Source organism: Mastigoproctus giganteus, chromosome 6, assembly GCF_048544385.1.
Source record: "Mastigoproctus giganteus isolate SK-2022 chromosome 6, ASM4854438v1, whole genome shotgun sequence".
Lineage (NCBI taxonomy): Eukaryota > Metazoa > Arthropoda > Arachnida > Uropygi > Thelyphonidae > Mastigoproctus > Mastigoproctus giganteus.
In genome coordinates, this window is record NC_143580.1 from 109768633 (window position 1) to 109786821 (window position 18189).

Consider the following 18189-nt stretch of genomic DNA (forward strand, 5'->3'; position numbering starts at 1 on the left):
AATTGTTATCATTAGCATTAGTAGAGGCATATGATGCAAGAAAGCAAGCTTATTCAGCATCAGCCAAAAAAAAAAAAAAAAAAACCCTCTCCCATTTCACCCCTCCGTTCGTTCGAAATACCTGTCCAGTTGAGCTTTAAATTTGTTTAGGCTATCAACTTCAACAACAAGTGATGGAAGTCGGATCCACCAACCAACCACCCGCTGGCCAAAGGCAAATTTCCGCACATCTATCCGACATCCGTCCTTCCTCAATTTGAATTTATGCCCTCTGAGGTGATTATTCTGAGAAAGATGAAGAATCCCATTGGCATTGAGCATGCTCAAACCATTCAAAGCCTTATACACCTCTATCAGATCACCTCGCCGGTGCCTAGTCTCCAGACTCTGTAATTTGCAAAACTTAAGCCTTTCTTCGTAAGAGCAACCCTTTGTTCTATTTACTAATCTTGTTGCCCTTCTCTGTACCCGTTCCAGCAGCTCTACATCCTTCTTGAAATGAGGCCTCCAGACCTGTATACAGTACTCAAGATGTGGCCTAACCATTGCCTTATACAAGGGAATAATCACCTCCTTATCCCTGCTAGAAAAATTCCTGTATATCATTGACAAGACACCATGAGCTACTCTTGCAGCTCGTCTGCACTGCTCAGAGAACTTCATATCTGCCTGCACAATTACCCCCAGGTCCTTTTCATTCTCCACCACTGTCAGTGTAGTACTGCAGAGTTGATACATTGCTCTGGGGTTACTGTTACCCATATGTAGTACTTTACATTTGTCAATGTTAAACTTCATTTGCCACCTCTCAGCCCATCTGTTCAACCTTTCCAGATCCTGTTGCAGCAGCATAGCGTCAGTAGTGTCCTTAACGACCCTGCCAACCTTTGTATCATCTGCAAACTTAGACATTAAACTTGATATCCCATCATCAATATCATTCATAAACACCGAAAACAACAATGGACCCAACACTGAACCTTGAGGAACTCCACTAATAACATTAGTCCACGTTGAGCAGTGTCCATTGATTACCACTCTCTGTCTTCTGCCACTCAACCATCCCCTTATCCATAGCAGCAATTTGCCTCCAATGCCACACTGCTCCAATTTGTGCAGCAGTCTTCCATGTGCAACAGTATCAAAAGCCTTTCTAAGATCCAAATATATAATATCAAAGTTATTCCCTGCATCCAGTTCTTTTGTGACTACATCATAGTATCCAATCAAATTGGTCAGGCAAGACCTGCCCTTAACAAAACCATGCTGCGTCTGAGCTATAACTGAATTCTTGTCTAGATGATCCTGCAGTGCTTCTTTAACCAGTGCCTCCATTAATTTACCTGGAACAGAAGTTAAACTAACAGGTCTATAATTACTTGTGTCAGCCTTTGATCCTCCTTTGTGAATTGGGGTTACATTTGCACATCTCCAGTCTATGGGTACCTCCCCTGAGCCCAAAGAAGCTCTCATAATTATGGCTAGGGGTTTGCATACTTCCTTTGCTGCCTCCTTTAATATAACTGGATAGATCCCATCCACCCCAGGTGCCTTTTTTATGTTTATCCTCAACAATCTCTCCTCCACTTTCCTTTCAGTTATTACAAAATCATCCAGCTCACTGCCAATGTTTACTTTACCTACATCATTCTCCTTCCTGAATAACTCCTCATGCGTGAATGTAGATGCAAAATACTCCTTTAGATTGTTAGCCACCTGAGCAGGATCCTCAACTGTTGAACCATCAATATCCAGTGGACCAATCTGATTCATCCCTTTCCTTCTCGAGTTCAAGTATGTAAAGAACTCCTTTCTGTTTTTCTTTGCATCCTTTGCCAAGGATTTTTCGTAGTCTGCCTTTGCCTGCCTAATCTCCTTTGTGACTTGGTTACAGACCAACTTATATCTATCATAGGCTTCCATGTCACCCATTAATTTGTATGTATCCCATGCATTTTTCTTCTCTGCCACATGTCTCATTAGTCCATCTGACAACCATTTAGGCCTAAACCTTGAACAATATTATTTAGTTGGTATGTAAAGCCTGGTAGCCACCAAGATTAGTTCCTTGAATGCTTCCCATTTTGAGTTTGCTGTTGGTAACATCATCAGTTGGTCCCACTGTATAGAATTTAAATACTGTCTCAGACCATCATAGTCGCCTTTACGAAAACAAAAACCCTTCCCTTTACCTCTGATGGTAGTTACCTCCTTGAGTAAATCCCACTTCAACACACTGTGATCACTGCCACCTAGTGGTTCATTTATCTGCAGGTTCTTAATGCATGAAGAATCACTACTGATAATCAGATCAAGAGTATTGCTCCCTCTTGTTGCCTCACGAACATGCTGATGTAGAAAACAATCATCCAATAAATCCACAAAAGCCTTGCTAGTGTGCGAGTGACCAACCCACAAATTCCAGTCAATATCTGGGAAATTAAAATCCCCCATTATAAGACTCTCTGATTTACTGGCCCACTCTATTTCCCTGTACAATATATTATTATACTCATCAGAGTCATTAGGCCTATAGCACACTCCTACTCTCAATTTTGATTTCCCTATGCTTATGTCACATCAAACTGACTCGACACTGCCCTGTCCATCGATGTCAACTGGCTTCACTTCCTTTGACTTTATGTGTTTCTTAATTAATAGCATAACCCCTCCTGTCCTGTCTATCCTTTCTATATACATTGTATTCCCCAAATTCCAGTTCCGCATTACTTATATCTGTGTGACACCACGTCTCTGATATCCCAACAATATCTGCCTTTGATGTTTTGAGCAATACCTCAAATTCATCAAATTTATTTACCAAACTCCTAGCATTGGTGTACACGCAGGTATACATGCACCTGTTTCTATTCTTAGCTACCCTAACACAACCCATGTGTTTACTTGTAACGCAATGACTACCAGCAGTCTCTGAAATATCCTGCATCTTGTTTTTCAGACTTCTGCTCATTTGAATAGAAGCAGTGCAAGAATCACTTCCACCTCTGCCAGTGGCTACTGTTAATCTATTAGTCCTTGTATCCCCCCCAACTAGCAGTTTTCCGACCCACCTAACACTGCCTCGACAGCATCAGCAAAAATTCTTGCACCCTTTCTATTTAAGTGTATCCCATCCCTGTAGAAGCAATCTCTCCTGTTAACAAGTACAGTCCAGGCTGAAAAAAATTCTACCCCTTGAGCCTTGCACAATCCCTCCAGGGCCGAATTGATCGACAAGGCTCTCATCATATACTCCCTCCTATCGTGTCTGGGCAGAATTGCAGACACTTTCAAGTTCAACCCTAATTCACGGCTTTTTTTCAACAGTGACCTGTACTTGCTAAGTAATTCCGCCGGTCTCCTACTCTTAATATCATTAGTGCCAACGTGTACAACTATATCACCTTTTGTGCCCTTAAAAGATGATATCCGCTCTACAACGTCATCAACCTTTGCCCCTGGCAGACATACCCTGGTCCTATTCCACCTATCCTTTTTACAAAGCATGTTCCCCGTTTCCCTGACAATAGAGTCACCAACAACTACTAGTTCCTGTGGGACCAGCGCATTCTGCCTAGGGGACTGCCCCTGTGTTGCCTGATGACCAAGTGCAAGCTCTGGCGTTGATGGGCCCCTCAATTTATTTCCTTCGAGGGCATCCACCCTGTCCTTCAAGGTCTCATAAAGGCCCGTAACAACGCTGAGTTGTCGCCTGATTTCCTTGCACTCCTTACATCGTGCACACACAAAGACATCCCCCTTGGCAGTATCATGTCCCGTACCCGGCTGCTCCGCAAACATCAAGCAAACAGTGCATTTTAATAGACTGTGATTCAGAGGGCAACTGCCCCCCTCAGTTCTCCCCTGAACCACAGCACTCCCATTAGCTTGAGCCTTTTGCTTTGCTGCTCTGGTCAGAGTCATGATTCCAATTTAATTAGGATGCAGATAGTTTTTTTAATTTGTTGCGAAGGTTCCTAACTTGGGAAAGATATTTTTGTTTATCAGGATAGTGAGATCTTAAGGCAAGCTTAACTATATTACGTGATGCGGCAAGTGCTAGTTGCTTAATGCCCGAAATTTTATGATTTTAATTAACACTTGCAAACTTCGGAACGATGTTGTTTTGAAGGCAATACTTTAGAAAAGAAATATGGTAACCTTGGGCCGAGTATCTTAGTGTTAATAAAATCTCCCATAATTGTGTATCGATAGGTTATACCTGGAGAGAAAGGAAGTGAATGAAATAGTCAATAAGAGATTAAAACGAATTTGATAGTATGAACCAGAGCTATAATGCTGAATACGTTCTATGTTGATATCAGTATTTGTAAAAGAATAAGAGAAGTTTACCTCAATATGATATGTAGAACATTTCCGTATGATACTCTCCAGAAATTAAAACAAAATTTAAAAAAATCAACTCTTACATTACAGTAAGATATAATTAAAAATCAAATGAACACAATTAAAAATAAATTTGTGTTCATTTGATTTCATACTGCTTTTGATTTTTCAAAAGCAGTATGAAGGTTGCAGTATTGAGTCACTTGTTTTGACCAACCTGAAAGTAAGAGTAATTTTAATCTTTGAAAACTGTCTGGAACTTAGTGTTCATAATGTCCCTCTTGTAGGAAAAGAACATCTTTTAATATCCTTAGAGGTTTTAGCAGTTAATTGGCCATCCTTGTCAGTGTGTGTGTGTGTGTGTGTGTGTGTGTGTGTGTGTGTGTGTGTGTGTGTGTGTGTGTACGTGTACGTGTACACATTTCCAGTGTTCACTTCTAAACATATTTAGTGTTTGCTTCTAGTGAGATTACTGCATATGTGTTTTAGTGGATGTATGAATATCAAACCCTCCACCTCCCTCAACAGGAATTAACACCATCTCATGGCAAACTGCTTTCAGTTGTTATTCCCAGCATATTCCTTGCTCGTTATAATGATATACACTGCCTGACATTAATGTCCATACATTTGTGTATCAACAGAGACCGTTGATATACAATTCTTATTTCATTGCTAATTGATGTGAACTACAACTGGAAGTAGACTGCTGCTGAAACCATCAAATAAACCTGGAATACCTTTGAAACTGATGGAACATAAAAAAAATTGTCTGCCTGGAATGCAGGTTTATGTTGCAGCACGCACAATGGCTCCCAGTTAGATGATTAGGACACATGTTAGCACCAGTGGCTTATGGACAACTGCACAGTTGTGCAGTTGTCTACAAGCCACTGGTGCTAACATGTGTCCCCCAACTAATGCTAGAATCCATCTAACTTGGTGTTAAGAACTGCCATTCTTGGACTGTATTCCACTGGAAAGATACTTTGGAGTAATGAGTCACAGTACATATTTTACTATTCCAATGGTTGTGCCTGGGTAGGGTGGATGATCTAAGAAAGCTACTGGCTGAACATTATCATCTAGACAAAGTTTGGTGGAAGCAGCGTGATGTTCTGGGGCTGTTTTGCAGTTTGGCCTTGGGACCATTGGTTGTTTTGGACAAAGCCATGAATGTCGAGGTCTGTCTAGACGTCCTGAATAATCTGTTACCTGTGTTGTGGCAACATATCAGGGTAGGCCCATACCTGTATTAGCAGGACAATGCTCTGTGTCACACTGCTTGCATTGTGATTCTATTTGAGAACCTGACCAAGAGTTACTGGCCAGCCTAGAGCCTGGACCACAATCTTATAAAGAACCTCTGCAATGAACTGAATAGTCGGGTGCGCTTGAGGAGGGATTGCCCAAAAAAAAGCTGAAACTGGTCACTGCTTTGAAGTCCAAAGGGCAGAAAATGTCAGAGGATATTTTATGAAAAACTGGTGGAAGAGTGTTCCATGGAGACTAGAAGTTGTCATAAAGGCTAAAGGTTTTAGCGTGCATATTAGTTTTCCTGTAATACTAGTAGTAATGGTAAATGATGCAAGAAAGCAAGCTTATATAGCATCAGCCAAAAAAAAAAAAAAACCTCCTTCAGCCATCTGTTCTCTCCAAGAATTTGTCTAGTTCTCCTTTGAATTTATTCAACCCATCCACTTCCACAACAACAGTTGGAAGCTTGTTCCAGCAATGGCTGGCTGAAGGCAAACTTCTACGCATCTATCCTGCAACCATTCTTCCTCAACTTGAATTTTTGCCCATTCAGCAAGTGGAAGAATACCATTAACGTTCAGTTTACTTAATCCAATCAAGGCTTTAAACACCTCTTTCAGATCTGCCTCTCAGGTACCTGGTCTCAAGATGCTGCAATTTGCAGAACTGAAGCCTTTCTAGGTAAGAGCACCCTTTTGTTCCCTTCACCAGTGTGATTGTCCTTCTCTGAACCTATATAAATAAAAGGATATATGTAGATATGCAGGTTTCCAGATGTTAATGATAGGGCAGTGTATATACTCTGGAAATAATGTACATGCCTAAATTATTGAGTAACTTGCCAGAAAAACACGAGCATTACTAATATGTAGTTGGAAGTTCTTCCCCCCATATTTCAGTTGTTGTCACTATGTAATGCCATTCAAAGAGTATATGACTTTTTAGTCTTACATTCAAGTAAATAGAATGTTGTTGAAATTATTATTATTTTTTTTTTATTAAATGTATATTGATGAAATCGACTGTAAAAACACTTTCCTTTGTAATTGGTTAAATCTTGACAGAATCCTGTTGATTTACTATAAGTGGAAGTTGTAGTTCAGTTAATTATGAATAATATTAATATTGTTATTAACTGTATAATATTAGTTAGTAATTCATATATTATATGGAAATTGTAAATTACATAAACATTAAAATCCACAGGTTTATGCATCTCTTTCGGAAAGCCATAATCCTGCCATTGACTCTGCTGGTCTTCCTTTTTTGACTGCCTTTCATGACTTATCCAAATATAATGCAGCAAATCAACTATCTCTTCCATCCTCTGTATCAGGTCAGGCTAGTAATTCTTCTGCTCCCCAGAACTCTTCAGATCTAGCAAGTGGCGAGAAGGTTCAACAGTCATTCCAGACAGGTGATGCATTGGGCATGGCTTTAGCACTGGTATGTAACTTACTTTTCGCTGCTCTTTGTGTGTGTGTGTGTGTGTGTGTGTGTGTGTGTGTGTGTGTGTGTGTGTGTGTGTGTGTGTGTGTGTGTGTGTGTGTGTGTGTGTGTGTGTGTGTGTGTGTGACTATTTTTTAGGGTTATTTTTTTTAACTTTTCTGATATGATACTTCTACTATTGGGGAAAATGTGGTTATTTTGCTAAAGCTATTCAAAAAATATGATGAAATGCTTTTAAAAGAGTACAGGTAAGGCAATGTGCGATTTTGCTCCTTTGAACATAACACTCCTATTTAAAAACAAAATAAACATAAATATAAGAAAGAAAAGACTAAAGCAACACCCACCTCTGGAGGAGTGAATGCGCATGGCTGTTTTACGAGAGACACATGCCAACACTGCTAAAGGATAAGTGCCAAATATTGTAACATAAAATACCACAGAATAGAAACGGGGAACTCGTAAGAACCATCATATCTTCGAAGGAGTCCCAGCATTTGTGAACTCAAAGGATTGTGACCCAATACTGAACACTGAGGGACTCCACTAATAACATAAGTCCACAATGAGCAGTGTCCATTGATTACCACTCTCTCTTACTACTCAACCATCCATTTATCCATAGCAGCAATTTGCCTCCAATGCCACACTGCTCCAATTTGTGCAGCAGTCTTCCATGTGCAACAGTATTAAAAGCCTTTCTAAGATCCAAATATATGATATCAAAGTAATTCCCTGTATCCAGTTCCTTTGTGACAACATCATAGTGTCCAATCAAATTAGTCAGGGAAGACTTTCCCTTAATAAAACCATGCTGTGTCTGAACTATAACTGAAGTCTTGTCTAGATGATCCTGCAGTGCTTCTTTAACCAGTCCTCCATTAATTTTCCTGGAACAGAAGTTAAACTAACAGGTCTATAAATATTTGTGTTGCCCTTTGATCCTCCTTTCTGAATTGGGATCACATTTGCACATCTCCAGTCCATGGGTACCTCCCCTGAGCTCAAAGAAGCTGTCATAATTATGTCTAAGAGTTTGCTTACTTCCTTTGCTGTCTCCTTTAATATAACTGGATAGATCCCATCCACCCTGGGTGCCTTTTTTATATTTATCTTCAACAATTTCTCCTCCACTTTCCTCTCAGTTATTACAAAATCATCTAGCTTACTGCCATAGTTTAACTCACCTCTGGCATTCTCCTCCCTGAATAACTCCTCGTGGATGAATGTAGGTGCAAAGTAGTTTGCATCTACATTCACATCAAAATTAGTTTGTTAGCCACTTGAGCAGGATCATCAACAGTTGAACCGTCAATATCCAATGAACCAATCTGATTCATCCCTTTCCATGTAGAGTTTACACAGGTAAAGAACTCTTTGTTTTTCTTTGCGTCCTTTGGCAAAGAATTCTCATAATCTGCCTTTGCCTGCCTAATCTCCTTTGTGACTTGGTTACAGACCAGCTTATATCTATCATAGGTTTCCATGTCACCCAGGTGCCTCCGTAGGTGGGAAAGAGCAGCAGTGCGTAGCACACGCTTCTTGATTAGACCTGGGTTCCAGCCCGTCACCACGAAATACGGAGGATGCGGGAAGGTCAGGGTATGACCACTGCATATCCCGGAGCAATATGGTCTTAGTTGCTAATGCTCCTAAAAACCAAATAAACAAAAACCATGTCGCCCATTAATTTATACGTATCCGATGCATTTTTCTTCTCTGCCATATGTCTCATTAGTTCATTTGACATCCATTTAGGCCTAAACCTTGAACAATATTTCTTAGTTGGTATGGAAAGCCTAGTAGCTCCCAAGATAAATTCTTTGAATGCTTCTCATTTTGAATTTGCTGTTGGTAACATCATCAGTTGGTCCCACCGTATAGTTTAAATACTGTCTCAGACCACCGTAGTTTCCTTTACGAAAGCAAAAACCCTTCCCTTTAGGCTTGATGGTAGTTACATCTTTAAGTAATTCCCACATCAGTACACTGTGATCACTGTCACCCAGTGGTTCTTTTATCTGCAAATTCTTAATGCATGAATAATCACTGCTGATAATCAGATCAAGAGTGTTACTCCCTCTAGTTGCCTCCCAAACATGCTGATGTAGAAAACAATCATCCAATAAATCCACAAAAGCCTTGCTAGTGTTTGAGTGACCAACCCACAAATTCCAGTCAATATCTGGGAAATTAAAATCCTCCATTATAAGACTCCCTGATTTACTGGCCCACTCTATTTCCCTGTACAGTTTCTTACTATCCTCATCAGAGTCATTAGGCCTACAACACAGTCCTGCTCTCAAATTTGATCTCCCAATGCTTATGTCATACCAAACTGACTCGACTTCACTGTCCAGCGATGTTGACTGGCTTCACTTCCTTGGATTTTGTGTTTCTTAACTAATAGCATAACCCCTCCTCCCTTTCTATCCTGTCTATCCTTTCTGTACACATTGTACTCCCCAAATTCCAGTTTTGCATTCCTTATATCTGTGTGACACCCCGTCTCTGATATCCCAACAATATTTGGCTTTGATGTTTTGAGCAATACTTCAAATTCATCAGATTTATTTACCAAACTCCTAGCATTGGTGTACATGCAAGTATACATGCACCTGTTCCTGTTCTTAGCTACCCTAACACAACCCATATGTTTACTTGTACCACAATGACTCCTAGAAGGCTCTGAAATACTCTTCATCTTGTTTTCCAGGCTGCTGCTCATTCCAATAGAAGCAGTGCAAGAATCACTTTTACATCTGCCAATGGCTACTGTTAATCTATTAGTCCTTGTATCCCAGTGTGACCCAGATGCCAAGAGAAACAATGAACCAACTAAGCCCATGAAATATGCTATGACCTTTTGTACATAAATAAACAAATGTAACATATGATTTTTCCTCCCACAGAGTTGATCATTACTGAATATGTGAGCTAATATCTCAAATAAGGTCTTATTTTCACCTATGAAGTGACCTGACTAGACATGAGGTGTGGATATTGCAGTAAAAGCATGAGTTTGAAAAGTGCTAGGATGAGCAAAGTTGCTTATTATATCACTTTTTCAAATATGTAATATATGCTGGCTGCACATCTTTTTTTTTTTTTTTTTTTTTATCACCTGAGCTTGATTTCATTTTTCCATAAAAGAATGGCAAAATGGATTAGAATTCCTTTGTCGGTAAGGACGTTTAGTGAGTGTTTTTACAACTATTTTATTAGAGCTTTTGTGGGGAGGGGGGTGCATGGTTTGTCATTTTTGTTGCTGCAAATTAAGTTTTTTTAATTTACAGAAATGTAACCTCTTGAGTAACTTTATTACACATTTGTCTGTACTTATTGTAAGACTCTGTATCACCCTGACAATTTATAATCCCTTTCTTTCACTCTTCTCTGCCATTTAGCTTATCAGTTCATCTGACATCCATTGGTCTAAATCTTGAACAATATTTCTTAGTTTGTATAAAACTTAGTGGCCTCTATGATTCCTTCTCTAAACACTTCCCATTAGACATTTACATTTTTTAACATTAGTTGGTCCCACTGAAAAATGATTCAATGCCTAAGCCCATTCTAATCACCTTTATGAAAAAAAATAACTTCCCATTACAGTACTTATTTCTTTGAATAAGTTCCACATTGGTACGCCAGGACCACTGCTATCTGAAAATTTTTTTCTTTTCTAAAGATTAAGTAAAATAATAAGAGGAGTTTACCTCAATATATAGTACATAGAACCCTTCCGTATGATACCCTGCAGAAATTAAAACGGAAAAAACAAAAAAAATCGACAACTTACTGGTACATTAGAGTAAAATATAAATTATTTAATACAATTCAAATCAATTCAAAACAATTAAAAATCAAATTAACGCAATGAAAAGAATCTAACGAAAATATAAAAAACGATTTTCCTTCCTGAAGCTGACAATGCTTTTCGACCGTATGTCGTGATCACAGGAATGAAAATTACTGAATCAGGTTAAACCTGAAACTTAAATTGTGATCATTTGTCTTCGCACATGCGCGTAAAGGCCCACGCATCGGAGATCAAATATGGCTGCTGAACATTAACAGAATTCTCGTGTAATTTAATATCTACGGTTTCTGCAATTAATCCAAAAATAAAATATAATAAAGCGTTAACCACGTATCGAAAAAATTACTACATTACTATGGTTCAGTTAAAGGAATTGAAGGCCAGAACATACAATATTCCTGCACTTTTCGGTCAGATAAAATTACACAAGACTCGGTTTCATGTTCGACCTATTGTTTCCTACAGGAACTCGGCATTTTCATCCTTAGCCACACATGTATATAACATTATAAAACCCTTTAGACAGGTAATACAATTTGGGATTAAGAACTATGATACATTATTTAATAATCTTAACGACTGTAGACTCGGTGAGAATGACAATTTATTCTCACTAGATGTTACCTCATTATATACGAATGTAAACATTGAATACACATTAGATATTATTTGGGATATGTTAAATAAAAACTCGACACCGATTAATTATACGAAGCTACCTATTGAGGAAATTTTTCACTTAATTAAACTGTTAGTTGAGGCCAACTACATCACCTTTCGAGACAAGGTGTACAAACAAATTTTTGGATTACCAATGGGTGTGAGCCTGAGCGGCTTAATGTCAGAGATCTATCTCTAAACGATTGAGGATATACATTTGACACCTTTTCGACCCCGTATCACATACTATGGGAGGTATTTAGACGATGTTCTAGTTATTACTGATAGTAGTACTATCCAAGACATTTTACATTCGTTTAATAATATTCATTCTAGACTCAAATTTAGGCGCCTCTGTAGCCAGGTGGGAAGGAGCAGCAGTGCGTAGCACATGCTTCTTGATTAGACCGGGGTTCAAGCCCGTCACCACCAAATACGGAGGATGCAGAAAGGTCAGGGAATGACCACCGCATATTCCCGGAGCAATATGGCCTTAGTTGCTAATGCTCCTAAAAACCAAATAATAATAATAACTAGACTCAAATTATCAATGTTTTGTTAACCCCTGGCACCACCATGCCGTGACGGGACTAATTGTATGTCTATCATTGCTGCAATTAAAGATTCTATTCTATTCTATTCTACATTGGAAAGGGAGGATAGATACAAAGTCATTAAACTTTCTAAATTTCACACTTACCCGGGACTCGAATAAAATACAATTTAGCATCTATCGAAAACCTACAAACACCGGTATGCTTCTACATTATAATAGCTATCATCCATTCACCAAAAAAGATCGATTATCTTTAATCAATTTCTAAATGCCTATAAATATTCAACGACGGAATCTGCTTTGGACTCAGAAATACAAATATTAACTAGCAGGTTCTTAAACAGGGGTTATTCCATTGCCACAATAATCCGAATTAGGGTATAGGCTAAGGATAGTATTCAAAATACTACACCAATCAACAATAGTAATATCAAAAAATACTTTATTTCTGTCCCATATGTTGAACAGTGGCACAAACAGCTTAACAGATTCTTTAAAGATACAGAATTTAAAATTGTAGCCAGGCCAATACGGAAGTTACACGCTATACTGAACAATTGCTCGGTTCATTCTGCGTTCGCAACACAAATTAATTATCTGGTATACAACATTTCTTGCAGTGATTGCGACTCGTCTTACCAAGGTTCGACGCGATTTTCTCTTAATATTCGTGTAAATCAACATGAAGCCTCAGTTCGTGCTTCTCGTTCAGCAGCGTCAGAATTAGCCTTTCATGCCATTAACGAAAAACCTATTTAACGAGGCCAAAATACTTAATGATAAAAATAATTTTTATTTAACGAGGCCAAAATACTTAATGTTCAACATAATTATACGCGACTATTAATTGCAGAAACCGTAGAAATTAAATTACACGAGAATTCTGTTAATGTTCGGCGGCCATATTTGATCTCTGATGCGTGGACATGCACGTGTGAAGACAAATAATCACTATTTAAGTTTCAGGTTTAACCCCATTCGGTAATTTTCATTCCTGTGATCTCGACATACGGTCGAAAAGCATTGTCAGCTTCAGTAAGGAAAATCGTTTTATATATTTTCGTTAGATTATTTTAAATGTGTTAATTTGATTTTTAATTTTTTTTAAATTGATTTGAATTGTGTTAAATTGATTATTTAATTATTTATATTTTACTCTAATGTACTGGTAAGTTGTCGGTTTTTTCGTTTTTTCTGTTTCAATTTCTGGAAGGTATCATACGGAAGTGTTCTACATACTATATTGAGGTAAACTCCTCTTATTTTACAAATATTATTATCAACGTAGAACATATTGAGTATTAGAGCTCTGATTCATACTATATAAAGATTAATAATATACAGCAGGCCCTCGTTATAATGCGGTTCACTTTATGCTGATTCGCTATAATGCTGTTCTTATATTATAACCCATATCTGATTATAACGCTGTCACAAATCACTGTAACGCTCTTTTACCAGCATACAGATTGCATTTTTGGCATATTTAATGAAACCGTTTCATCTGATGGATTTGATAGCTTGAAAATGAATAGCAAAACAGCATTAAAATGTTTCCACGCCGACTTGAGAAATTTTCCCACGCTTGGTGAAATATTCTCGCACACTAATTTAATTGCAGTACAATGACTTGTTACGTAGTTCCAAGATCAGCATGTTAAAAAAATTATCAAGTATATTGCTTGTAATATTTGCATTATATGCATTTATCCGAAGTCTAGGCATCACTCAGTACAGTATTAGACATCGTGCGTAACGGACAGTTTACTCGAACATTGTATCATAATTAATGCAACAAATGCAGTTACATTCTTGCATAGTTAATAATGGTGGATAAGAATGAAAAAGCAGCAATGTCTGGGCTTAGTACAAAGACTGCAAATGTTAGAAAAAGATTGAATTTGAAAATTAAATTAAACGTTTTGAAGCTAACCTATTTCGGTCAACGACAAGTGGATGTGTGCCATAATTTAGGACTGGCAGGATTAACTGCAAGAACAATATAAAGAATTAATTTTAGCAGTGGAAAGACAGCTGTTCCCCTGCAAGCAACTAGGGCTAGGCTGGCTATTAGGATCGAAATGGAGAGACTTTAACTAATTTTATTGAAGGTAATATCCAACGCAGAATTCAGTGAAGTTAAATATTATATAAAAAAAAAAAAAATTGATTAACCTATATGATGATCTGAAGAAAGCTCACCAAAAAAAAAAAAGTGGAACCATTTAAAACTAGTAAGGGTTGGTCGAATAGATTTAAAATCCAGGGAGAAGTTGCAAGTGCAGATCAAGGAGCCGAAACTTTCAAAAAATAACTTGTTAAAATTATTGAAGAGGGATGTTATATGTTATACTTCTCAACAAGTTTTTAACAAAGATGAAGCAGAACTTTTTTGGAAATGAATGCCTAAAAGAAGTTTCATATTGAAAGAAGAAAAAAACATGCCAGGTTTCAAAGTGGCGAAGGATCGGTTGACTTTATTGTTTGGTGATAACGCTGCGGGGTATTTTAAATTAAAAGCCCTTTCAGTTTACCAGGAAGAGGGCCAAAGCACAATCCAAAATTGACACATTTTTCATGATTTTAATTGAAATTTTAAGTTTAATTTTGATATGTAAGTAGTTTACACTTAATTATATACGTATGTAATGCAGAATATTTTATATGTAGTGTACAAATGTTTGAATATTAAATATTTTGACCGACATTTGTGCATCTTTTCACTACCATTTATTATTAATTAGGAAATATCCAATGGCACCGACCACAACTCACAAATACATACATTACCTTATGGGTATGTCATCATCATCAGCCATTTTCAATCCACTGCAGGATGAAGTCCTCTCCAGCAACTTTCCAGTTCCCTCTGTTTTGAGCACTGGCCATCCATTTATTACCCACAAACTCATAAAATTCATCTATCCATCTCCGCCTTTGTCTTCCAGGTTTTCTTCTAGCTCCTCTTGGATACCATTCTGTTATTTTCTTAGTCCATCTGTCATCATGTCTTCGAGCTATGTGTCCTGCCCAAGACCATTTTAGTTCTTTAGTTTTGATAAGAATGTCCTTTACTTGAGTTTGCTGCCTAATCCATGTGTTTCTCTTCTTATCTAACAGTCTGATTCCCAATATGATTCATTCCATTCTTCGCTGTGTAGTTCTCAGCTTCTCTTCCATTCTTTTGGTGAGTGCCCAAGTTTCGCTTCCATAAGTCATGGTGGGGAGTATACGTTGGTTCATTATTTTACGTTTCAGACAAACTGGGATATTGCTCTTCAGTATGTGACTATATTTCCTGAATGCTATCCATCCAAAATTTATTCTTCTCTTGACTTCCAGCCATTTATCATTATTACAGCTAATAACTTGTCCCAGATAAGTATATGACTCCACCTTTTCAATTACTGCTCCTTCAATCATTATTTCCCTTTCCGTGGCATACTTGTTCATCATTACTTTTGTTTTAGCCATATTCATCTTTAGTCCAAAATCTTTACTAACTGTGCATAACTGATTAAGATTTTCCTCTAATTCTCTGGGATCATGGCTTAGGACCACAATGTCATCTGCAAATCGTAAATGGTTTAGGTACTCTCCGTTCAGATTGACTCCTTTCTGTGACCAGTCTAATCTTCTGAAAGCTTCCTCAAGGGCAGCAGTAAACAGCTTAGGAGATATTGTGTCTCCTTGTCTAACTCCTTTCTCAATTTTAAATTTCCTACTGTCTATGTCTAGTCTAATAAAGAAAGTAGCACTCTCATATATTTTCTTCAAAATCATAATATATGGGGTATCAATGCCTTGTCTTTCCAGTGCCCGAAACATTGCCTTATGCTGTATGGAGTCAAATGCCTTTTCATAATCCACAAATGCCAGGCATAATGGTGTTTTATATTCATTTGCTTTCTCCATTAGCTGTGATATTACATGAAGGTGATCCATAGTTGAGAATCCTGTCCTGAAGCCAGCTTGCTCTTTCGTTTGATTCTCATCAAGTATTCTTTCTAATCTGTTAGTAATGACCCTTGTGAACAACTTGTAGATGTGGGATAACAAGCTAATTGGTCTATAATTTCTGATTTATCTCCTTTCTTATGCAGCAAAACTATGATTGCATTATTCCGCTGCTTAGGCGTCACACCTTTTCTAATGCACTTTGTGAAGAGCCTTGCCAGTTTTTGTGTTATGTCTCTTCCTCCCAATTTTAACAACTCTACAGTAACTTCATCTTCCCCCAGGGCTTTCTGATTCTTCATTTTCTTCAATGCATGTTCTACCTCATCAGGATGAATATTGGTTATGTCGTATGTGTTGCTACTTTGCAATCCATCTTCCCCACTGCTGGCATCATTCCCCTGCTCCTTGTATAATTCTCTATAGTAGTCTTCTGCTATTTGAATTATGCCTTCTCTGCTGTTTATAAGTACACCATCGCTATTCTTCAGTTTCAGTATCATTTGTCTTTCTGTATTACTGCTCATGGCTGCTGATTTAAATCCTTTGTTTTCCCTTAATGCTTGTTCTACTTTTCTTGTGTTAAATCTTCTTATGTCCTCTCTGAGTCTCTTTCTAATGGCTTTGCTTAACTCAGTATACTCAAAAGCCGACCGGGCTAGCCGAGTGGGTAAAGTACCTGCCCGGCAATCCAAAGGTCGCGGGTTCGATTCCCGCCTCGGGCTTGGATCAAAGTACTGCAAAAACCTTGGGAGGTGCAATATGGCCACAGAAGCCGATGCGCCAACAACTACCAAATCAAAATCAAAAAAAAAAAAAAAAAGTATACTCAATTTTCTTCATGTCAGTGTTTTTTCTTGCTTTTCATTTGTCGTCTTAGGTTCATCATGACAAGTGTTTCTTGACTAATTTTTTCTTCTTTGGATTTCTTTTTCCCTATAGTTTTCTTGGGCTTTATCACTTTCAAAAAGTTGTAATATTCCTTGTCGATATCTTGGTCCTCAGCAGTCTGCAGAAGCTCAAACTTGTTCTTAAGTTCCAGTACATACTGCTTTTTCTCCTCTTCTGTTATCTCAAAGACCTTTGTATTATTTACTCGAGTCAGTTTTTTCCTTTCCTTTCCTACATCTATATCAAGTGTACATCTTACCATTCTGTGATCACTTCCAACATTTACCTTATTCAGGACGGTAACATCATTCACAATATATCTTCTGTTAGTGAGGATGAAGTCGATTTCATTAGTTGTTAATCCATTTGGACTCTTCCATGTCCACTTTCTGTTCACCCTTTTCTTGAAAAAAGTGTTCATTACTGACAGTCCTTGAGATTCTGCAAATTCCACAAGTCTTTCACCTCTTTCATTTTTTTCACCATTTCCAAAATTTCCTATAGTTCCCCTTTCTGCACTGTTTTGTCTTTTTCCAACCTTAGCATTGAAGTCTCCCATAATAATAGTGTAGTGGGTTTTCTGCTCATCTAGAAGACTCTCAATTTCGGTGTACATTTCTTCAACCTCTTCATCATCATGGCTCGATGTTGGTGCATAAATCATTATAATCTTTAGCTTGTACCTCTTAGAAATCTTGAGTATTAGTCTTGACACTCTTGGTGATGTACTTTGGATTCCAAAATGTCGTTTTTAAAATCTTTATGGACCAGAAATCCAACTCCACCTTCACTTCTTTCACTGTTTTCATTGGTGTACAGCAGATTTCCACTTGTTAAACTTATAAGTGATTCATTTCTTCTTCTTGTTTCAGCCAAACCGATGATATTCCAATTCACATTTTCTAATTCCTTTTCCAGCTCTAATATCCTGTCTTCACCGATGAGTGACCTTACGTTATAACAGGCCAAGTTCAGTTTCCGTGCATGGCAGCCTGGTCGTACCCATAGATTCTTAGTACCCTCTGCTTCCACTCTGATCCTCTCGCTGCCATAAGAGGGAGAGTGAAAGCTGCTGGGGACTGAGGGCCATTTGTTTTGTCGTGCTTTCATATGCTGGAGCGTTTGGTCTTTTCCTCTTCACGCTGACCAGGCGTGAAGAGGAAAAGACCAAAAGAGGAACCACTCTACACGTTCGTCTTGAAGAGAACCACTCTACACGTTCGTTGCCATCGAAGTGACGTAACAGGGC

The 18189-nt window shown here is 38.1% G+C and overlaps 1 protein-coding gene across 1 annotated transcript in view; it reads left to right on the forward strand.

Annotated features, from left to right (window-relative positions):
• Positions 1-18189, forward strand: part of LOC150084505 (transcription factor 12-like) — a 288229-nt gene that overhangs the window by 101899 nt on the left and 168141 nt on the right. The window contains exon 4 of the mRNA XM_090375252.1: positions 6811-7050. Coding sequence (XP_090231378.1) covers positions 6811-7050 — 240 coding nt within the window. The remainder of the gene's footprint in view (positions 1-6810; positions 7051-18189) is intronic.